The sequence below is a fragment of the Schistocerca nitens genome, chromosome 3 (genome assembly GCF_023898315.1).
Source record: "Schistocerca nitens isolate TAMUIC-IGC-003100 chromosome 3, iqSchNite1.1, whole genome shotgun sequence".
Lineage (NCBI taxonomy): Eukaryota > Metazoa > Arthropoda > Insecta > Orthoptera > Acrididae > Schistocerca > Schistocerca nitens.
In genome coordinates, this window is record NC_064616.1 from 946,018,391 (window position 1) to 946,044,079 (window position 25,689).

The 25,689-nt window shown below is 35.6% G+C and overlaps 1 protein-coding gene across 1 annotated transcript in view; it reads left to right on the forward strand.

Moving 5' to 3' along the window:
• Positions 1 to 25,689, forward strand: part of LOC126249021 (uncharacterized) — a 712,654-nt gene that overhangs the window by 207,753 nt on the left and 479,212 nt on the right. Inside the window, exons 22-25 of the mRNA XM_049950623.1 lie at positions 11,113 to 11,353; positions 14,580 to 14,725; positions 14,937 to 15,122; positions 22,576 to 22,745. Of these exons, the coding sequence (XP_049806580.1) occupies positions 11,113 to 11,353; positions 14,580 to 14,725; positions 14,937 to 15,122; positions 22,576 to 22,745 (743 nt within the window). The remainder of the gene's footprint in view (positions 1 to 11,112; positions 11,354 to 14,579; positions 14,726 to 14,936; positions 15,123 to 22,575; positions 22,746 to 25,689) is intronic.

Here is a 25,689-nt window from a genome sequence, read left to right on the forward strand (position 1 = left end):
CATAAAATAGTTCAAGAATCTTCCAGAAATGATAATACTCAGTAACAAACAATTACTTGCTGTTGGGTTTGAACTGATGACCTGCAAAACACCAGTCAATGATGCTAACCATTACACTATGCTCCATGCACTACAGCTGGCAGTATTGCTCACTCTCCTGGAGAACCAGTGAACCACTAGGCAGAAGTTCTCAATCGAACTGACAGCTGCACCATGGATCTAGATCTTGTCAGTGGTCTCCTGTATGGTGCTGCTGGTGCCTCCTTGAAGTCTGGTCAAGTTGGTGCATCCTCTTCATTGTAGTGTGCTCTTAAGTTAGCCCATCCCATTGAAGCCTCTGAGTCAGTGAGTTGTCTTCAGTGCCCCTGAAATTTCGATCTTCACCTCTGGGCTGTAGCAGGGCTTCATACAGAAGACATGAACAGTGTCTCTGCACTTTTGTCTTCTTGGTAAAGGGTCACAGTCCTTGACTTCATATGTGACATCCAACAAGAGATGAAGGATACAATGTGGCTGAAAATAATATTATAGTAACTTTACTAGTCCTACTTTCTGCCCAGGCATAAAACTAAATACCAAGACTCCTGGGCTGTATCTCACTGCCAGTGCTTGGTGTTACAGAAATCTCTGTCTTTCTGTTGGGCATCCAAGTTCTGTATGTAAGCCAGTTGTCCTGCTTGTTTGGTCCTGGTGATGAGGTGTTTCACATAGTCATCCTGAATAATGTCCAGTTGAAATGGGATCAATGTATCCATTGTAATTTCCACATTGCAACTGTGGAACAGAAAGAATGGTGTGATTCCTGTAGTGTCTTGCTGTGCTGTGTTGTATGTGAACATCATGACATCCTGTATTGTATCCCAGTCTCTCTGTTTGACATCAGTGTACTCTGGGAAAATATCTGCCAACATCTGTGTTCTATCAGGCAATTAATCACTGGATCATATGTAGTTGTCCTGCTGTGGGTGACACTGCAATCTGAAGTTACATCTGATACAAGTCTTGACTGGAAAACTTTGTCACAATCCCAGATGATTACACAGTGTGCTCAGTGCTTTAAAACAATGTCTTCTACAAGGAACTTCACAATTTTCAAAACTTCAGAGGGTGACACAGCTATGGTGATATTATAATGGATTAGGTATTATTCAGTTCTTGTTTGTTGACATTCAGTTTTTAGAGTGAACTGCGGCATGTGCTTCCAGTGCTGGCATTCCTTACAGTGGCTCACACAGTGTCTAACGGGTTGGTAGAGGCCCAGCCAGTGATTTCTACATGAATTTGTGTCTAGAGCCTTCATGAATCCCAGGTGACCACATCTTGGAACATTATGGAGGAATTTCCATGACAGTTGGCAACTTTTCAGTAATTTCCTTAATGCATAGCAGACTGAAATGTCAGGTTGCAGTAGGAAAATTGCTTTTACAAGTCATTTTAAAGCTGTAAACTCCAAGCTTGTACTGCAAATGAAGCCTAAGCAGTAGATATGTCTTGACACTTTTCCAAACATGTACTATTCATAAAATGAGTCTTAAAACATTCTTATTTAGGATTCTCTTATGAGACAGTCTGTGATACCAATTGTTTATATTTACTGTCTTCTTGAAATTGCAGAAAATACATGAAGGCCCAGAATACTTGCTCCTTTCTGTGATCCTGAAGATGTGATGGTTCATACTGGATCAAACCCTGTTGTAGGGGATAATGGTCTTTGCCATCTTCATGGAAATTTATTATATGTAATACTAACAAGTAGACCTCACCTCTTTGAGGGTGTTTGTGTTGAAACTGATCTCAGTGACCATGAGTCATTTGTAGGAACAATGATTACCAAACTTCAAATGACAACTGAAAGAAGTAGGAAGATTTACAGTGATCTAGATAACACACAATTCTAGCAACAATGTTTACTTACCAAAGTACAAAGGGCAAATAAAACTAGCTGAAAGATCTACATGTTCAGTAACATAAATAAAAAGACAGTAGTGTCATATCTCTATGAGAAACTTAAAACATTTATCTCTGGGCAGGAGCATTTTGAAGAGCTGTTGCTCAATTTTAGATGAATAATTGACCAGTCAATGAATAGATAGTACATAGCAAAACAGTTAATTTTGGGAGAGCTTGTCTGTGGTATACAATTTCTGTAAATAAATATCTAAAGAAACAGCAATTACTTTATGATAAATCTAAAACAGAGCACTAGGCTATAGACAGTGAGATGCTAGAGTGAATGTGTTTGCCTGTCGGTAGAGTGATGTATGAAGCCTTCAGTGACTGTTAAAGGAGTATTTTTTGACAGAACTCTCAAAAAACCGATGAAATTCTGGTTTTGTATAAAGGTTGCCAGTGACACAAAAATTTGTGTACAAACATTCACTGATGACACAGGAACTGAATTGGAGGGCAGGAAAGCAAAAACAGAAATGCTAAACTCTGTTTTCAAGTGTTCCTTTACCAAGGAAAATCCAGGTTCATTGACCCAGTTTAATTCTCACACCATTGGAAAGATGAATGATATACAGGGTGAGTCACCTAACATTACCGCTGGATATATTTCGTAAACCACATAAAATACTGATGAATCGATTCCACAGACCGAACGTGAGGAGAGGGGCTAGTGTAATTGTTTAATACAAACCATAAAAAAATGCACAGAAGTATGTTTTTTAACACAAACCTACGTTTTTTTAAATGGAACCCCGTTAGTTTTGTTAGCACATCTGAACATATAAAGAAATATGTAATCAGTGCCGTTTGTTGCATTGTAAAATGTTATTTACATTCGGAGATATTGTAACCTAAAGTTGACGCTTGAGTACCACTCCTCCGCTGTTCGATCGTGTGTATCGGAGAGCACCTAATTACATAGGGATCCAAAGGGAACGGTGATGGACCTTAGGTACAGAAGAGACTGGAACAGCACATTACGTCCACATGCTAACACCTTTTTATTGGTCTTTTTCACTGACACACATGTACATTACCATGAGGGGTGAGATACACGTACACACGTGGTTTCCATTTTCAACTACGGACTGGAATAGAGTGTGTCCCGACATGTCAGGCCAATAGATGTTCAATGTGGTGGCCATCATTTGCTGCACACAATTGCAATCTCTGGCGTAATGAATGTCGTGCACGCCGCAGTACATCTGGTGTAATGTCGCCGCAGCCTGCCACAATACGTTGTTTCATATCCTCTGTGGTTGTAGGCACATCACGGTACACATTCTCCTTTAACGTGCCCCACAGAAAGAAGTCATCGTAAACATGTCCCTGCAGATGCTGCTCGCCGACCGTGGCCCGTGTTTGTTACAACACGCAACTGAACGTCGGAGGTTTCAAGCATCAACTTTAGGTTACAATATCTCCGGATGTAATTAACATTTTACAATGCAACAAATGGCACTGATTACGTATTTGTTTATATGTTCAGATGTGCTAACAAAACTAACGTTGTTCCATTTAAAAAAACGTAGGTTTGTGTTAAAAAACATACTTACGTGCATTTTTGTATGGTTTGTATTAAACAATTACACTAGCCCCTCTCCTCACGTTCGGTGTGTGGAATCGGTTTGCCAGTATTTGATGTGGTTTACGAAATATATCCAGTGGTAACGTTAGGTGACTCACCCTGTATGTCTTACTGTCAGCAAAATTTAGAAATAACTGATCTCTAAAACTGAACAAAGTTCCAAGTCCTGATGGAATCCTAACAGATTCCAAAATACAACTTGTGCCTGGGCTAGCCTCTCTTTCATCACTACCGATCCCTCAAATAAAATACTTTGCCCATTAATTGGAAGATAGCACAGGTCACACCTGTCTACAGGAAGAATCGCAGAAATGACCCACAACAATGCCCTCCAATGCAAGTGACAGACATTTGCAATAGAATCTTAGAAAATAATTTACATAATGAGGAATTATGAAGAGAGTGATCTACACCATGCCAATCAGCATGGATTCAGCAAAGATAAGGCATGCTAAACCCAATTCATGCTGCTTTTCTCAAGACATCCTGCAGGCTATGGATCAAGGCAGTTGGGTAGAGGCAGTATTTCATGACTTCCAAGAAGTATTTGACTCAGTACCACACAAGCTCTTGATAATGAAAGTACAATTGTATGAGGTATCAAATGAAATTTGGTATTGTATGAGAACTTCTTGGCAGGGAGGACACAGCATAAAATCTTGGATAGTGTGTCATCAACAGATTTAGGAGTAACTTCCAGTATACCACAGACGAGCATGTTTGGACCCATGCAGTTCATTTTGTGTAATAATGGCCTGGCTGGTAATATTAATTACAACATCAAACGTTTTGCATATGATACAGTTACCTATAATGAAGAATTGTCTGAAAAATGCTGTACAAATTTTCAGTTAGAATTTGATTAGTTTTACAACTGTTGCAAAATCTGGTGACTTACTTCAGTTGTTCAAAAATCCAAAGTTATTCATTGTATAAAATGCAGAAACATAGTAGCCCATGACTAATTAATTAATAAGTCACAATTGGAATCAATCAAATCCTACAAATACGTGGGTACAGCTATCTGTAGGTGCATGAAAATACATAGACTTAGTCATAGGTCAAGCAGATGGTAGACTTCAGTTCATTGGTAGGGTATTGGGAAAATGCAATGAGATTATAAGAGAGATTGCTTACTGATGTGACCTATCTGAGAATGATCAAATGTGTTGGTTCATACCATATAGGACTAATGGTATATTGAATGTATACAAAAAAGGGCAGCATGAATTGTTACATGGTTGTTTGTCCCATGACAGAATGTCAAGTGAGATGCTGAAGAACCTGACCTATCATATGCTTCAAGATAGATTCCAACTATGCCCAAAAGCCTACTTACAAAATTTCAAGAAACAGTTTTATGTGAGAAATCTAGGAATGTACCACTACACCCTACATATTGATCCCTTAGGGTAGAGGTTCCCAAAGTTCTTTTTCTCATACACCACTTTCAAAGTTCTACTGTTTCCAGGAGACCCCCTGCTGCTGCATTTCTACTATATTCCCAAAACTCCTAAAAAATGTCATGGAGTCCCAACCCTAAATTCATAGTGGTAAAAATAAAAAGAAAAATAACACATTTTCAAGTGTTCTATTTATTAAAATAATACATATGATTATATATTTAATATGATTAAAAATAAATATTGATAACTTACTAATCAACAACTGGCAAAACATCAACAATCAACTTTAAAATGCAAATAAGCAGTTTTAAAAAAATAGTCATAATTTCAATGAGTCGGATGTGCTTGATGAATTGACAGCAAATTATCAATATGTGGCTTCAGTTTTGGAAGGGGTAACCTCAAATCTCCCTGTTCTGTGATGTTCAATCTGCTGATTTATTTTGTTACTAGGTTGGTAATGACACTAAAACTTTTTTTTGACAAGATATGATGAGGGGAGCACTATCAAAAATTTTCTTGCAATTTCCTGCAGCCCAGGTTATTGTTAGGGTATTTCTACCTGCAGTCAAAATGTTTGATAGCCTTTTTTAAATTTCACCTTCAGCTCCTCATAGGTGCTAAGCTCAAGTATCTCCTCTTGTAATACCACATTTGCCACTTCCATTTCATCAAATGGACATATGATCCATGGTGGTGTTTCCATTGCCAGAATATCTTCAAATCTATTTTTGAAGTCGTCATGCAGGGTAATTAAATGTCAAGCATATGTCTGAATATCCTCATCAAGACATTCTGCCTGTGACAATTTTGGAAACTGGGAAAATTTGCACTGACTAAGATTTTGCTTCATAAATTTCAATTTACCAAGAAAAACCAAAATTAAACCTTTTGTTTTTATTAAATTTAGCCTGTCCCCTTATAACTGCAAGTTAAAGTCATTAAATTTGTTGAAGAAATCTGTCAAGTACACAATGTCTTCTTTAAATTTGATAAGATTTTCTTTTAAATCTGGATCTTTAGTTTCCAGAAATTCTATAACTGTTTCAAAAAGGGAGTAAAATCTTGATAACGTGCACCATTGTGCAATAGTGCAAATAAATGGGTATTCAATGCATTGCTTCTTATTTTGGTAACTGTGTTAATCACAAATTGAAGCAATTGGTGCAATGTATCATTCAAATGTTTTGCTACAAGGTGTTGTCTGAGGATGACGCGGTGAATTGTATTTAGTCATTCTTTTAAGATGACTTATAAACCCACAATATTGCCTGAACATGGCAGGAGCTCCATCTGCTGCCACTGAAATAATGTTTGTAAATGGAATTGATTTTTCCTTACAAAAATCACTCATACTGATTCGCATTTAGTGTCAATTTTCAGAGTGTTCATGAATAGCAGCTCTTCATGGATTTCTTCATCCATAACAAATGGAACATATGCCAGTAATAATGCTTCATTATCAGGTAAAGTTGACTCATCCAACTGAATAGAAATATGAGTGGTTTGCAGATAATTACACAAGAAGCTTTCAATATCAGAGCTCATTTCATCAATATGTCTTTGTACAGTGTTGTTACTTAAAGGAATTCTTTTGAGTACATCAAATGGAGGTTTCTGCAGAACAGTTTTTGAAACCTCTTCAATAGCAGGTAAAATTAACTGTTCTCTGATGGTGTACGGTTTTCCAGACTTTGCTACAAGCAATGAAGTATTGTAATATACTCGCAAGCCATCATCATTACTTTGAGATGTTGAAGCAAACATACTGTCCACAGTGGGTCTCTCTTCATATTTTTCTTTCAATGTTTGAAAGTATTTCAAATCTTTACCTATGTCATCAGAATGACACCTTCCTAGATGATCTTCGAGCTTAGATGGTTTCATAGAGTCATTACTCAAATCTGTATTGCATAAAAGATTTATAGGCAATCGTTTATCTGCCTTTGATGGAAGAAAACCAAATTTCAAATAACCAGCACTGTATTGTCGACATTTCTTCTTAGATGTAGTGATTTTTCATATCAGTTGTAACCAGTAAAGAAAAAAATGTTTGTTTTAGTAATCATGAGACAATTTTAACAGGATATGGCTATTTTAACAGAATAGAGTAGAATTAATTATTGCAACAAAGAAACCAAAATGCCAGCAGAAAAACTGTTTCTAATTATTAAAAGCAATAAACTGCTAAGACCCATTGTTTAATTGTTGAAGCTTTAGCAGCCATGAGTTTAAATAGCTGGTTTTTAATTAATGACTAAAGAAAATATGTACCTAATTCATGAGACCAATGCCTCATTTCATAAGCATATATTCTCTTTAATAGTGGACTGTATTATTATTTAGTTGTACTGCACTCAATAAGAGCAATGCCTTATTGATTTGTACTGATTTTTATTGTTAATATAAACAATAAGACTGAGAACCTTGAAAAGCTAATTATTATAAATTTAGTATATTGCTAAATTTATAAACATCCCAGTATACAATAAACTGGTATTGTGCAAGGCACATGTAAACAGATATGACTGTCAAAAATGTTGAGCGTTACGCGGCAAGATCGACTATGGTTTGTCAACCTGGTGGGGCATTCATTAACTAGCTTAGTCTTTGCGTCTGCTAATAGTGGAAACATGTGTTATATTGCACTTGTGCTTTAATACCCATACAGAGGTTTTCACAAAAAGGCTGAGCCTATTTTATTGTAATATAAAATATTTTTTGATTAATTACGTTTTAATACATTTCCAAATATTTTTTGTCATTTAGCATTAGCAGCTACGAGGACTGTGAAATATGTACAAACATGCAGGTCAGTCATACATCTCTCTTTTAATGAATTGCCACTGTTGCCTAAATAAATATTTCTATAATAAAAAGTACTAAAAGTTCAATCTTTCTTGGCTATTTTGTTCTTTTATAGAAGTATCAAATAATCGCTCCTCTCAGCATTTAATTTTTGTTATGTAACTACTACATGCAAGTATAACAAATATAATATGATTACAATATAAAATAAAAATATGAGTAACAAATTGGCAAGTACTTTTCTTCACACTGGCAAACACTGACATCGATTCACTCACACTTTAATTCTCAAAATTCTGAAAACAAATGGGTAACATTTTGTCCTTGGCATTCATATTTATATTAGTGAAGCTTGGAAACATAGCACAAGTCATATTTCATCCCTTTGCATGTCTAAACAAGCATTCTGGGCGAGTGGGAGTGCGGGCAGCAGTTTACAAGTCTCTACATGAATTGTACTGAATATCGAAATGCTTGTTTTTACAAGTAGCAGTCACTGACCTTCTTAAAATACACTAGATACTCAAAAAAATTAAGGTGGTTAGAAATTTTCATGGAACCCCACTTAAAACTTGTGAACCCCCAATTTTTTTTCATGCCTATTCACCCCCGTCTGGTTTCCCTTGGACCTCTGGGGATCCACCTGGATAACTCTGGGAACCACGGACCTAGGGTCTGTAAAGACATGTTTAGACTAATTGCAGTACCCATAGACATTCAAGTAATCATGCTTTCATGCACCATATGTGAATGAAATGGGTAGAAACTGAAGTACATGCTACAACTGGAAGTACCATCCACTGTGCATTTCATGCTGGTGTGCAGAGTGCAGCTGCAGAAGATAAAATAACTGCAAGAGCAGAACCATCCGTTAGACACATATAATACAACTGTGTCACCCATACGCTGGGTGGTGCTGGTTCCATGACACCTTGATCTATTCATTTGTCTAATTCCTGTTTGACTGTTGCTTGTAATGTAAAATAGATAATGTATGCCTGGCAGAACCATGGGATTTTGATGTTTATATTTAATTGTTTGTGCACTGTAACGAGCATAATATAGTTGTAAGTTATGACTGTAAGTCTTCAAGCTTTTAAAATGAGTCTCTGCCAAAACCAACATGGATCTTGTCTGGGATAAATAAAGAAAATAGTGAATGCATCCACTCCAAATATGTTATCAGCCTCTGGGCTGAATAATGAATAATTCTGTTCATTTATTGGATACTTCTATTTTGAACTTGCCTTTTATGAGAAGTTTTTCAGTGCCATAAGTGACAAGTCAGCAGTGTATAGATCATAGCAATCAGTAACTCATGGGGGTGATGACATAACAATTGTTAACAAATTGGCATGGACTGTTTGCGTTCTTGATTTGGATTTGTAGATGTACACTCTCTACTGAGCCATTGTAAACTAGTAATTTGCATATAGTATGACTATTATTGTGGCTTAAGTTCTTGGTCAAATTTTAGTCTCTTACCTGCAACATTACATAAGAACAATACGCTAACAGTTCATTTTCATACCTGAAAAAATTATATCAGGGCAAGCCCAAAAAAGAAACAGTGGGTACTGCAGGTTGTTTTTCAGTACCTGAAACACTTTTAAGTGTTGTAGTTGATGTAGATATCTGTCCAAATCAGCGATAGTTTTATTGAACACTGGGGAGGGTGAAGGCACTCTTGGATTTGCTACCATGCATTGTTCCTGTAACAACTGAAATTGTTGCTGGTGGCGATAAATTTGTACCTAAAGGAATGCTTTTTCCTAAAGGGATGCTATAAACATCACCAGTGTCAATTTTCTATCTAAAGTAAACTTTTTTCTTTTTATGTACAAATAAAAAGTAAATATATATTCATAATACATATTTCCATGTTGTTTATAAATTTGACTCTTTTGAATTAGTGCCACCATTATTAAAATTATTTTTAAAATTTTTTTTTTATACTGTGGCCAGTATCCAATAGTCCTCCCCTCACCTTCTTACTTCCCAGGCTTACGCTTGGGTGTACTGTTTTACCTTCACCACTTCATCCAATAGTCACTAGAGGAATTCAGTAACAGGAACATGTCATATCTGGATAGCCAGATTTTCATGCCAGAGTATAGCAATGTCTCTTTGTGTTTCTTGACATTATAATTTCAATGTTGTGATAACATAATTCATCTGCAGTATTTTCTTTCTTTTTTCATTCAGGCCAAAAATTAAATACTATTTACCATATGTTGTGAACAGGCACTACATAAAACAATTTCATCAATTACACTCCCTGGATATATATATATATATATATATATATATATATATATATATATATATATATATATATATATATATATATATATATTTATTACTCTCTCCTTCAGTATGACAATACAGACCATACATGCATGCTGCAGCATGTGCAGCAATCAGACATGTTTTGTTCACTATCATTGGTCATCTTCCATACAGTCCCAACTTGGCCCCATCCAATTTTCATCTCTTTTCAGAACTTAAAGAACACCTTTGAGGACTCTACTTTCATAGTAATGAAGCAGTGCAAGCAGAGGTGATGTTGTGGCTCCATTAATCACACCAAACATTCTGCAGTGATGGTATCAACAAACTGGTCTCTCATTAGGAAAAATGTGTTTGTTTCCAGGGTACTTTGTTGAGAAATAAATATGTAGACATAAAGAACAGAAACGTAGAATGTTAATAACATTTGTTTTATTTAAAAAGTTTTAAGAGTTTTTACATAAAAATATTCAGGTATATTACTTTTCAGCACACTCCCATTTCATAGAAATTATATGAAGTTTAATTTTTACATAAAAATCTTCAATGTATAACATCATGAAACCAGTTATCTTAATTTCACCAACACACTCAGCAACACATTGCTTTTTAAATAAATTATATGCATCCAACATTTTCTTACTGCTAAAAAACATCTTAATTTTTAGGTGATATTTCAGCCAACATCAGATTCAAACTTTAAGTTTTTGCTTCTTTTTTAAACCCACATAAGCAGCTGTTTAAAACATACAGCAACATAAACTGAGAGAAATAATTTAGTTCTAAATTAACAGCTATGATTAGGGTTCTTTATGTTTCCAAATGGCATTCTGTGCATTTCAGATGGAAAGGTAACAATTATTAATTGATAAACTTGACCAGTGCTTTCATTATCTTGTGCTAGTGTGATGATCATTGTGTCTCAAAGAACACAGTGTGCAGTTAGTGTATCAGTAATACCCTGCCTGTGGTATATTTTTTAAGCTTTATTTAGAGCATTCGTCAATTTTAATAATAAAGAAAACTTCCATCAGTATCGTTATTGTAACATATATGCTTCTACTGTCTCAGAGAAATAGTGACCGAATGGATTTTTGGATGGAAATTGCTGTTGGACCACATCAGAAAGATATAAAATCAAAATTTGTTCTAACAACATTGATTCGTTTCCTAAGAGGCCATGACAATGTAAGATTTGATGCATCTGTACATATCAGTAAACCAATCTCATCCATTGACATGAGATTTAGTTTGGGATACCTCAATACAGGACCAGAAACAAGCATACTTGTGACAGTAAGATATGCTCCAGGTGAGATGTTATATGAATAGTATTTGTAAATTTTATTACAGAACTAAGCGTTTTTACAGATATCTTTGACTTGTGTGTACTGCTGTGTAACTGATATGCATTGTACAATGGAAAAAAATATAACATTCACTACATTCAGCTGAATGTATGTTCTGCACCTGTGCTTGAGTATTCATTAATAACAAGATAATAAAGGACAGAGCAGTATCCAGAGACCTAGGTAATTTCTTCAGGAAACAAGCATCCAAATATAATTTTACTTCACAGAGACTGTCGACTAGCAGTGTACACTCTGATACCTTGCCATTTACAGTGCCTGTATCTTAGAATATTGTGCTTGATTCCCCTATCACTATACTGATAAGGTGCTTGATTTTGTTCTAACTAGGGACACAAGGAAGTACATAGTCTTAAATAACTAAGTTTCATTGGGTCACCAGATGACAACAAGAATATGAGTACACAGAGAGTAAACACACAGCTGGAATACATTTGACAACTGAGAGTTCAGATTCTGAGTATGCACATATAAAGATACAGTTCCTGGCAGGTGCCACTGTTGTTGCACTGCACTCACTTATTGAACAAGGTGACTGCTCTCAGTGATTTGTCTGCTCCTCGTGGCTGCCTCAGTACTTGTGCAGCACGTCGATTGAATGCTTACAATGTTGGTCTGACTTATGGCTGTGGTAGGTGTAGTATCTGGCAGGTTTCTACAGATTTCATTGTTTCCTCTGTTATGTTAAAACATTTCCTTGATCACCCATCCAACACCATTAGAAACGCTAAACTAACGTATAATACAGTCTTCAGATTGTGCTGATCTATGGACTGTTTAATAACTTATAAAGTCAGGTTTCATAAGTTGTTTTATTATCAAAGAGAATTTCATTTTGTCCATGGGTGAAAAAGATTTCTAAGTGGAAAACAAGCAGAACTGAGATCCCTGATTAACTTAGCCACATACTGGTCACACCTGATTTTGTTATATCTGTAAATACTGAATAATTTCAAATGCAGAGTTTCATCTGAGCTGCTTCTAGTTCCTGCAAGTAATTTTTATCTTTCTGTAATTGCACAGTATGAGTTTTTGTAAGATTAACAAGATAATTTTTTTTTTCTGTAGACCAGTTGTATGCCTGTTTCGTTATTATAATGACTGCAACCTACATCAATTTGAATCTGCTTACTGTGTTTGAGTGTTGGTCTATCTCCACAATTTTTGCACCTCCCACTTGCCACACTTCTCTGTTCCCAAAGATGGAGAGTTTTATAAGAAAATATTGGATTGTCCCTTCACAGGCTATCGGAAATGAGATGGTCTCCTTGGATAGATGCTGTGCATCCATTTGCTAAGGAACTGCCAGGATTTCAAAGGGCAGTTGAACTTTCCTTTAACTTTAATTTGACTGTGGAGGCACATAGTGAACTAAAGTACATACAGAAGCATTTGAAATAGTTTAAATATGCCTTGATGTCTTCAGTGTGGCACAAAGTATCAGCAGCATTAAACATACATAAAATTGTTACTCAGAAAGTTGCAAGGTAGCAGAAAATATTGGAATATCACCTGACTTGACTGTAATGATTCACTACACAAAGAAATTAAATATTTTCAGTTTTATTCTACAAACAGTTGTAGGGAACTTAACCACAGGGTAGTCTGCCATAGACAACTTCATAGACACATTTGGGTTCTTATGGAACTATATAAGCCTGAACGATTCTAAACTATCAAAGTGTGTAGAAAACATGGCATTTTTATACAGCATGGAAGTTAATAAACAAGATTTGAATGAAGAAATTTTGCAGTTAAAAAAGATTCAGGCAGTTAATTTTGGGCTGTAGCCCTCTCAACTCTGTGCCTTCTCAGTGCTCTTCGCAAGAGCCATTTTAATAACATAGGCTATTTCCAAATATATTGGTAGCCTTACCGATTTTCTGCCCTTCTGCTGCAGAGCAGTCATTCAGATTTGCTGCAGACATTAAGACTAAATCCTTTGCAAGCTACAATCAAGCAAGAGTGGCTTGTTGGATTCACTCTGATCACAATAGAGTCAGAGTTAGCCCACTCATTTTATTATACCAGGACTGTAAAAGAATTCACATCTAAAAAAGCTAGGAAGAAAGTTTAATTTGTTTGCACTTCCATGCTACTGTATATTCCAGTCTTACAGGATATACACCTTGACTCATCGACTGACTGCAAATGTACCACAGATGGTAGGCTTTTTAATCAGAATGAGAATTTCAGTGAACTGTTAGGAATAATTCATTCAGTTACATATTTTATATGATCTGTCTCACTCCCAATGTCACCAGAGAGTCAAATATTATTTGCCTTAGGAGTTTATTCATTTTGTGTAATACTAGCATCCAGTGCTTACTCTAAAAGTTCTGGCAACTCAGTCAGATGAATGACTGATTTTAATGTTCACTTGCTACATTGTCACCTAAGATTTAGTCACACACACACACACACACACACACACACACACACACACACACCTGTCACTGTAAATTGTTCTGCTAACTCCTTTATAATGAATAACTGCAAGGAGTATTGTAACCAGTAGTGAAAATTAATAAAGTCCAAGATACCAGCTGATTTATGTTTGGAAATTAAAAAAAATGTTTATTGTATTGTCAAGTTTGTGAAGTAACACAATAACAGACCGAGTCCATTGCATTACGAAAATACTAAGTGCAGTGCAGTATATTACTGATCAGTAGTAAAGTTCATGTGATTCACTGTTGAAAATGAATTAAAATTCCAATGAGGTGTGTATGGTTTTTTTTTCCCCCCCTCAACACCTGCATGAAATGTTGAAACGTACAAAGCTGTTGCTACCTTCTCAGAATTGCTTTGCAACATTTTTTCAAGTTAACACATCTGTCATCTGAAAAATTTTAGTCCCATAAAACTTTGACCTGCTGTTTTCACCTGTCAAAACTACTCAGACTGCTGTTTTTTGCTGTCTCTGAGTTTAGCTGAACCTGTATGAACTCCAATTTTCAGATATCTGTTTAGGTATATGGTTAGGTAGCAGTTTACCATTACTCAGAGGATATTTAATAACTTCTGATAATATGCTATCTTTGTGGAAGCATGTGGAACTCATACATTATTAATAATGGCCATGGAATGCATACTTGCATAAAGCTATAAACAAGAAATCTGTTCATGTGTATCATGCACAAATATACGTTTTATTTTTCATTTCAGGTAAAGAAGTGCTTATACAATTCAAATTAAAAATGCCTCATACATCATTTACATTTTTTGAGGCAATGTTCAACTTGACATTACCAGGTTTCAATCCAATGGTTGTGGAACTAAAGTTACATGAGAAATCTCCAAAAGAATATGATGTAAGCTGCTGTTAAGTTAATAGTAAATATTACCTAATTTTATTGTGTGTGTGTGTGTGTGTGTGTGTGTGTGTGTGTGTGTGTGTGTGTGTGTGTGTGTTTTCTCATGTAATTCAGTGAAGTAGTCTAGAAGTTTTCACCATTGCATTTGGCAGTTATTCCAACCTTTCTTAGTAAACACTTATAATCCATTTTTCTTTCCTCTTGGCAGATTGAATTCTCTGGATCATGGTTTAGTGGACATTCTATAAGTGGTAAAGGACTGTATCAAGACAAAAGTACTTCAAAAACAATGAACCATCATTTGAAACTTGCTATCAAGTCTCCAAGTTTTAATGAACTTACAGTGTCATTCCGGTTAATCCAAGATGATACAGAATTCAAAACAAATATTCTGGTAATATATTTCCTCATTTCATACAAAAATGTATGTTTGAAAATTAAATCAGAACAGAAATAAGTTCATCTATCTTTGTCTGTAATATATTATTTTGTTGTGGACATTATCTGTTACTGTTTCATTCTGTTGGTGAAACTAATCATTGGCATGATTATATGTTAGTCAGCATATTTTGGGAACACTGCAGACTTTTTTGCTTTGTAAGAAATGCTATTACTCTATGCCGCTTTTCATATATTTGTTTTTCACAAGGAACTTAATTGCACTATACTCTACATTGTACGCATGCAGAAATTTCTACTGTATAGTCTTAACAATTTGTTTGCAACACTTTTGCACAGCCATCTCATAATTACTGGCACAGTGCAGACAAATATTTAGCACTACAGGTAACATAAATAAGTAGTTATATTTCCAGCAAATTATGTAGCAATAGCAAAGATGAAAACATAAAATTTAATCTGAAGCCTTCAGAACTCTGCATTTCTTCTACCAAAGTTAAAGATAGACAGATAAAATGGCATGGAGATTAAAGTTAATGATGAGTTTATTAAGGAATCTAACCACAAAAGAAACAATACTTGCTTCAGAACAACAATCAATTAACATAGTACAAGAGAACAAATAAAATTCTTGGAACATTGTATGGGAAAGAGGTCAGCTGTCATGATGCTCGAAACGAGCAGTGTATGTGTCAAAATATGAAACATAGCAGTAACTTGGGTTTACTTTGGTTTGGATCAGTTCACTCATTAAGAAAGCAATTGTTAGAATTTGAAGTTTTCTGCTCAACAGCTCTTCCTTATGAAGATGTCATCTTCCGTACATTGACTTGTCCAGTGTCTTCTGCATAGACTGCTTTTGTAGACAACAGGGCCAATAAAAATGCAATACAATACAGCAGTATTGGGTCAAAAATTAAGGGCTCTCAGGCTCTAATTTTCCAAATTATACTATTGGTAATAGATCCAGTCACTCATGTAAAGGGGATGGTGGCTGTCTAATTCTTGAGAGTAACAGGAATAATTTCTGTAAATCCAACAAAATGAATCAGCTTTATGTTGAGAAATATTTTGAGTACTGTGTACTAAAACATAAACATCTAAAATTAATCATTATTTGAAGATGCAGTTTGCATGTGGTATTTGCCACAAGTTTTTAGAAAATCCGGACTGTGTCATGTGAACGTATACTTCAAAGGGAAACAAAATTATTTTATGTGGGGACATACATTTTATTTTTGCCAGTATTTCACACAATTCCTTTGATATAAGTAATCAAATAGCTGTCTTTAATATGGAAAATATTCTCAGAGCCCCCAAGAGAATAACTTCCATCTGTCTCTGTCAATACAATTTTGATTGATAGTTTCTGCATTATGCTACTGAAGGTTCAAAATATATCAGATGTGTTAACAGACCCTGTCTGAATCTCATTAAAACTGAAGTTGCCACACACTTATACATCTGAAAATCCAAAAGTTAAATACGGGCATCAAATTAAAGTTCCTAATAATTTAAATAATTTTAGATACACATTGAAATATGAGTCTTTGGAGGAGGTGTGGAGCGAGGATGATACTCATTAGACAACAAAATTATTTGTTGACACTGTTCGCCATTGTTTTAATATTGCCTTTCCCTTCAAAAGGTCATACATTCAAAATATAAGAAGAAGAATTTGTAAAAAAATGGATTACAAAGGGAATAATCACTTCATGTGCAATGAAAAGAAAACTCTGCATGTAGAAAGCAAAGAAAATGATGATCCCAGTTTTCATGTGTATTTAAAAATATACAGAAATATCTAAGGTCTAGCCATGAGCAAGGCAAAATGTCTCTCCCACAAACAGTACAGGCACACAGGGGGTGCTAAAACTGACCAGTTTACCTGGGAAAGGCACCTGAATTTTCCTGCCACATGTCTTCCTATCTTCTTTCTGCAAGATGAAGCTTTTTCCTTGCCAAAGGACTAAAAATGCATGCTTTTGTCACAGAGTCATTTCATCCAAGTAGCACATAAAGAAATGACTACTATCGACCATGTGTCAGTTGGATTATGTGTCAATATTGCACTTAGTTCCTACTGCTCCTGCTTACACAGCTAGCTCTTGTTCAACAAAAGAGTTTTTGTTCCTACTTTGGTACAGTATTGTAGTATCTCAAAAGGTTGGCCACTGAGTCTTGAAGCAAATAATTTGCTATTTAACCAAAGGATTCCTATTTTTGCTAATTTCTTCCAACTGAGGATTGGAGTGAAACTGTTTAAGCTAGACTGTTCAAAATATGCGATAGAATATTGAGTGAAATGGGAAACAGCTCTCACATATAACATATGATTTCCTGTCACTTTAATTTGCTGTCAGGAAAGCATTAAATGAGAACTCTGTATCTTATTCTGAAAATCACAAGCAGATTTTGGTGACAAGTATAATAGAAATATTGATGCAGCAGAGCTAGCTAATTAAATAGCTGCTTTCAAAGAAAGATGAAGAGCACAGACACACATTCCCATTGGGACACTGATTTTTTCCCCCCTCCAAGTATGGGTTACAAGGTGATTATCTAAACATCAAAATAGTTTTGAGAATATTTATGACAATTAGAATGCAGTTTCAGGAAATTAAGGTGGATTAAAAAACTATTTAATGTTGAGCATAGATGAAGCAGACTATCAAATTCAGCTGACTTGTCAACAGAATATTTATTTATTTATGTGACACTGCTGCTAAATTTGACTTCAGTGGCATTATCTGTGAGTTTTCTGCAGTCATAACAAGAAAATGGGAAGTAAAATTATAATAAGAACACCATTCTTGAAAAGGAATACACTTAATTATAGCCCTTTCTTCTTTTATTTCCTATTAATGATTCATACACTGTTAACAATTTAATGGAGGCAAATAAAATCTGTTCTTTATTATGATTCATGAAAAAATCTGTGTACAGTAGCTGCCACAAACATTAAGACATACATTTTATTTCACTTTCAATTGTTTAGAAAGTTTGTATAGTTTGTAATTTATTTACTGCAATAGCACATCAAATTTGTTGTGTGCATTTTTTTTTTTTTCCTCATTGACGTAATATTTTTCAATGAATGTTAACTTTTATTGAACCCATTTTAAAAATTACAAAATTTCCTACATGAGTGCAGAAAAAAATTGCAGAAAGGTAGTTTTCTGTGGGGAAAGACTGCAGGGTTGCAGTTTTGGTAGTTCTGCCAAGGGTGCAGGATCATCTCGGTATGGGCCTGCTTGGGAAAAGTTGTTTCAGTCTTCCCTTACAAACAAGTAGCAAGTGGTTGAAATTTCTAGTAAAGATGATATTAAAGTTCTGTCCAATGAACCAGTGCTTAAGTAAGGTGTCCCTCAAGGCTGAGTTCTGGGGCCCCTCCTTTTTCTTTTATCTATCAGTGATCTGCCTCTGAATCTACTTAAACCCTTACTTGTACTGTTTGCAGATGACAGAAATTCCCTTTTCCAAAATCCATTGACTCAAATGATTGTGAGTGAATTACCTGACACTACAAACAAACTAGTTACCTGGCTGTATGATAATAGACTATTGTGGTTGTTTGTATGTGTATTTTCTCATTTAGGGATACTCAAGAGCAAGGTTATCAGCAAATAGACTATTATTAAATAATAGTAAACATAGATATGCTTCAAAATAGCCCTGCCCCCCCCTCCCTTTGCACCACCAGCCATCTGGCGTCTGACTTGTTTGATGTGCAGCCCACCACAAATTCCTCCCCTGTGCCAAACTTTCAATTTCAGAGTAACAATTGTAAGCTACATCCTCAATTATTTGCTGGATATATTCCTCTACAGATTTTATCCTCCACAATTCCCTGTAGTACCACAGAAGTTAATCTGTGATGTCTTATTGGAAGCTGTATAATCCTGTCCCTTCTTCCTGTGAGTGTTTCCCATATATTACTTTTCTTCCTCATTCTGGGGAGAACCTCCTGATTCCTTACCTTATGAGTCCACCTGATTTTCAACATTGGTCTACAGTGTAGCACCCCATCTCAGATGCTCTGATTTGCTTATATTCCAGTTTTCCCACGGTCGATATCTTACCACCATACAATTCTGTGCTCCAAACGTTCATTGTCAGAAATTTTGTCCTCAAATTAAGGCCTAATTTTGATATTTGTAGACTTCTCTTGGTCAGGAATACTCTTTTTGCCAGTGCAAGTCTTTTTTCTATGTCTTCCGTGCTCTGTCCATCATTCCTTAACTTCATCTACTTTGTGATCCCCAGTTCTGATGTTAAGTTTCTGCTTCTTCTCATTACTTTCATCTTTCTTCGATTTACTCTCAATCCATATTCTGTACTTATTAGACTGTTCATTCCATTCAACAATTCCTGTAATCCTTCTTCACATTCACTGAGGATAGCAATGTATTCAGCAAATCTTATCATTCATATCATTTAATCATGAATTTTATTCCCACTCTTGAACCTCTCTTATTTCTATCACTGCTTCTTTGACATATAGATTGAACAGTAGGGGCAAAAGGCTACATCCCTGTCTTAACCCTTTTTAATCTGAGCACTTCAGGCTTATTGTTACCTCCTGGTTCTTGTACATACTATATGTTACCTGCCCTTCCCAGGAGCTTAGCCCTATTTTTCTCAGAATTTCAAACATCTTGTACCATTTTATATTGTCAAATGCTTTTCAAGGTCAACAAATCCTATGAACATGTCTTGATTTTTCTTCAGTTGTGCTTCTATTATCAACCACGGCATCAGAAATGCCTCTCTGGTGCCTTTATCTTTCCTAAAGCCAAACTGACTGTCATCTAACTGATCCTCTATTTTCTTTTCCATTTTTCTGTATATTATTCTTGTCAGTAATTTGAATGTGTAAGTGGTTAAGCTGACTGTGTGATAATTCTTGCACTTGTTGGCTAGAATTGTGTGGATGAAGTTTTTCCAAAAGTGTGATGATATATTGCCAGTCTCATAGATTCTACATACCAATGTGAATAGTCATTTTGTTGCCACATCCCACAATAATTATAGAAATTCCAATATAATGTTATCTATCCATTCTGCCTCATTTGATGTTAAGTTACACAAGACTCTTTTAAATTCTGATTCTGAATTCCCTATCCCTTCCCTATTGACTGCTGTTTCTTCTTCCATCACATCATCACAAGTCCTCCATCCCACAGGGGCCTTCAATGTTATCTTTCAACCTATCCACTCTATCCTCTGCATTTAACAGTGGAATTCCTATTGTACTCTTAATGTTGCTGCCCTTGATTTTAATTTCACCAAAGTCCTTCTGACAATCATTTCTGTTTTTATTTCCCTATGTTTTTAATGTAGCCATTTCATGGTTGCTTCCCTGCACTTCCTATGTATTTCATTCCTAAGGGAATTGTGTTTCTGTTTTCCTGAATTCCAATAAACATTTCTATACCTCCTTCTTTTGTCGATCAACTGAAATATTTCTTCTGTCACTCATGGTTTCTTCACTGTTATTTTCTATGTACTTAAGTTTTTCTTTATAACTTCTGTGCTTGCCCTTTTTAGTGATGTGCATTCCTCTTCAACTGAACTCACTACTGAGTTATTCATTATAGTAGTATCTATAGTGTCAGAGAATTTCTAATGTATTTATTCATTCCTGAATACTTCTGTGTCCAACATCTTTGTGCATTGGCTCTTCCTGACTAGTCTGTTAAAAGTTAGCCAACTCTTCATCACTACTAAATTGTGATCTGAGTCTATATCTGCTCCTGGGTACACCTTACATTTCAATACCTGATTTCAGAATCTCTGCCTGACCATGATGTAATCTAATTGGGATCTTCCCGTATGCACCCCGTGTGTACCCCATACTAATAAGTGATGAAGCAATAGAACAAGCCAGGGAGATAAAACTTCTTTAGTGTGGATAGATAATCACTTACAATGAAATATTCACAGAGAAAAGCTGCTCAAAACATTGAGCACAGTGTGTCAGACATTTTAAACCCTTAGTCAGTCCTGCAATATCAGTCCTGTGATATCACAGCACTAAAGGCAGTTTATTTTACATTAGTACATTCAACTATCTCTTCCAGTGGCAAATGCACAGGAAAAATTTTGAGATACAAAAGAGACTTATGAATACAATGAATAAGATATCTCCTCAAATATCCACTAAACTAATATTCAGATAATTAAAAATATTGCCTGCTCTCTGTATCTGTATATTTGAGATTGTGATATTTGTTAATAAGAACTTCATTTGTTTGGGGGTCAAGAAGTCTCTTCATAATTATAGTACACATTCCAGTACAAACATTCGTTGTGTAGGCCAAAGACTGACCAGGAATCTAGTTGAGATAACTAAGATGGGCAGTGTGCTGTACAATAAATCAAACCTCAAGTCATTAAAACAGTGATAACAATAGATGTAGGATACTACATTTTTGCATTTTGGAAATGCAATATGAGACTGGAATAGGAGGGAGAACCGATAGAGGTACTCAAAGTACCCTCCGCCACACGCCGTCAGGTGGCTTGCGGAGTATGGATGTAGATGTAGATGCAGAAATTTAAGAATATTTTACTTATACATTGAATTTATCCGGAGTTAAAGGTAAATTTGTAGTAACTCTACTTGAATCTTTAGTGCACTTATTGTTAGTGTAATAATTCATATTACTTTGAATGTTACACTGTTATTAAATTGTAGTTAATAAATCAGACACATAAGTTACATACTTTCTTCTGAGATATGCTATATAATTTTATAATTATAGCTTATTGTTGTACCTTACCATATCTCTCAGCCACATTTTTGTATCATTATGTGCATGACTTGTCCTATATCTTTTATACACTGTATAACACAAGATTCTTGGAACCAAAATAAATAAATAAATGTCACAGATGGTGTTAACGGAATGTATGCTGGTGAACAAAATCTCACCTATGGCATTTTGAAGCAATATAAGTATATGAGTTCCTCAAAACTACTAGTACTGTTACAGTTGTGATGCAGGTGCTCATTAGTGTTGCTGAGCATCTGATTGCTAACTACAAGGACATAGGCGTAAATTTCAAAATAAAGAATGAACTTATATAATTTTGGTGAAAGCTATACTAAATAAACATACTTCCAAAATACCTGGTTCTTATTGTGTAAAATACTTTTGGAAGTCCTGAAATACATTTAAAGTCCAAAATAAATCCATTCAAATATTTGTGCTGAAGAAGCATGTTTTCATTTATCTTTGTTATTTAACATTAGATAATGCATCACATAATTCTTATTTTTTTAAACAACATTCATGTTAAAATGAGTAAAAGTCTTAGCAATTATGTTTTTTTTCTCATGGCATTAATTGAAAGTATTTTTCTTCACACATTTTAAGCAAATTACTAGTGTATTAAGATAAAACTAACATAGACCACCTGTACTATATTTTGTATCTTTGCAGGTTACTCATGAAGATGACAAATATTCTGTGTTGGTGAAACAAGTGTCTCCATCTACAGAACACTATGAAATGTATGTTGAAGTGCGTTGGATAGAAAAAGTATATTCACTTGCTCTGGCAGCTGCGTTCGAAGATTACAAAGAAATATCACTAGATTTACATATAGATCAGTAAGTAACACCATGCTGCAATATTCTGTGGGTTACTTGTGTGGCACTTTTATCTTCAAATATCTATAAATCAGATACAGAACTGTTACATCATGTACATTAGAATATGTTTTTATTGGACAGTCAAGCCATATTCCTATTTTATTGGCATGTGGTGCATGGCAATAATAAATGCTTCTGAGGTCACTTCAGTTAGTCTAATCTTGATCCTGTGGTCAGTACAGGAGCAATGCATAGGAGTTTTTAGAATATTGCTAGATTACTCAATTAATCCTGTTTCCTGAAAACTTTCACATTTCTCAAGCATCTGCCAGTTTAGGTTTTCACAATCTCACTGGTACTGTGTCAAATAACTTTTATAATCATTTGTACGGAACTCCTTTGTATGCATTTTGTATTCCCTGTTAGTTCTGTTTGGTATAGGTCCCACACAATTTAGCAATATTCTAGGATGGATTGCTTGATTGATTTGTAAGCAGTGTTGTTTGTAAACCCATTGCATTGCAGTATCCTACAAATGATCTGATGTCTACCACCAGCTGTACTTACAATAGAGCCTGTGTGAGCATTCCAGTTTGTATCTATACAGATTGTTACACCTGGGTATATGTATGAATTCATTAATTCCAGTTGTGAATCATTAATTCAGTAAACATAGGATACTACACTTTTGCATTTCGAAAATGAAAAGGTCTACATTTATGAGCATTTAAAGATAGTTTCCAGGTTTTCAGCCACATTGAAATCCTACCCAGACCTGACTGAATGTTTGCATAACTTTTTTTGGGCAGTATTTTGTTATAGATAATTGCATCCTCAGCAAAAGGTTGTTAATAATGCTGTCTGCCCCTTCATTAACATACAGAATTAACACCAAGAGTCCCAACACATTTTCCCAGGGACAGGCCAGAAGTTCATTCTGCATCTGTCAATGACTCCCCATCCAAGGGTAAGGTGTCCTCCCTACCAAGAAATTCTCATGTAGTAACAAATTTCATTTGATACCCCCATATGATCACACTTTTCAATAACCTGGGTATGATACAGAGTCAAATGCTTTTTGAAAGTCAATAATTACAACATCTACCTGACTGGCTTTTTGATAACCTCACCAGGCATGCAAATGGAAGGTATCGATATAATATCACCTATGTCTGGTGAGGGTGCCTCAGGCGGGGAAACTGATGGTATTGCAGGCTAGCTAGCCATGTTAAATATTGCAGCATATCAATGTAAGACTGCTCAGCAGCTGACCTACCCTCTTTTTGTTTCCCTGTGCTATCTGCTACTATCTGATTCTGTCTCTGTGGTGTGAATAACAACTGATGCTCCTGTTTACCTGGACTGGCATGTATCTGGTTAGTGGCTGCCATGCATTCTGATTTACTGAGCTACTGACTAGTGTGATAAGCATGATTACTGCACGATCTGGTATGACATTTCTGTAGACTGACACTACTTCATGAGCAAATGATTTCTACCACCATAAGACTTATTGTAACTTTGCTAAATATTATAATTGTAATATGCATGCCCAACAAAGTAGTCCATCTCATGCATAAAATATATGAGGCAGGTGAAATACCCTAAGACATCTAGAAGAATGTAATAATTTCAATTTGAAAGAAGGCTGTGCGCTAATAGTTATTCACAGGAAAATGGAAAAACAGGTAGTAGCCATATTCACTGAAGATCAGTTTGGGTTCTGGATGGAGAAATGTAGGAAGATGCAAGGCCGTACTGACCCTATGACATATCTGAGGTGATAGGTTAAAGAAAGACATCTCTACTTTTACAGCATTTGTTTGGATAAAGATTTTGACAGTGCTGACTGGAATACACTCTATGAAATTATGAAGGTATCAGGAATAAAATACAGGGAGTGAAAGGTTATTCACAACTTGAAGGGGAAACAGACTGCTGTTATAAAGAGTCAAAAAAATGAAAAAGAAACAGTAGCTGAGAAGGAAGTGAGACAGAGCTGTAGACTATCCCTGATGTTATTCAATTTTTACATTGAAACCAAGGAAGGTAATGGAGTGGTTAGCACACTGGCATTGTATTCAGTATGGTGACAGTTAAAATCGGTGTCTGACCATCCACATTTAGATTTTCCATGATTTCCCTAAATCACTCTTCATCCTTGAAACAATCAGAGCACGTACTCCATCTCTGGCGCCCTCAATGTTGACAGGACATTAAATCATAATCTTCCTTTTTAGAAATTAAAGTTCAGGGAGAAGAAAAAATCTTTGAGATATGTTAATGAGATTGTAATTCTGTCAGAGACACCCAAGACTTGGAAGAGCAGCTGAACAGAATGTATAGCGTCTTGAAAAGAAGTTATAAGATGAACATCAACAAAAGTAAAACAAGGGTAATGGAATATGTTGTTGTTGTTGTGGTCTTCAGTCCTGAGTCTGGTTTGATGCAGCTCTCCATGCTACTCTATCCTGTGCTAGCTTCTTCATCTCCCAGTAATTACTGCAACCTACATCCTTCTGAATCTGCTTAGTGTATTCATCTCTTTGTCTCCCTCTACTATTTCTACCCTCCACACTGCCCTCTAATGCTAAATTTGTGATCCCCTGATGCCTCAGAACATGTCCTACCAACCGGTCCCTTCTTCTTGTCAAGCTGTGCCACAAACTCCTCTTCTCCCCAATTCTGTTCAATACCTCCTCATTAGTTACGTGATCTACCCATCTAATCTTCAGCATTCTTCTGTAGCACCACATTTCGAAAGCTTCTATTCTCTTCTTGTCCAAACTATTTATCATCCATGTTTCACTTCCATACATGGCTACACTCCATACAAATACTTTCAGAAACGACTTCCTGACACTTAAATCTATACTAGATGTTAACAAATGGAATATAGTCAAATTAAAGTAGGTGATTCTGACGGAATTAGAATAGGAAATGTGACAATAAAGGTAGAAGG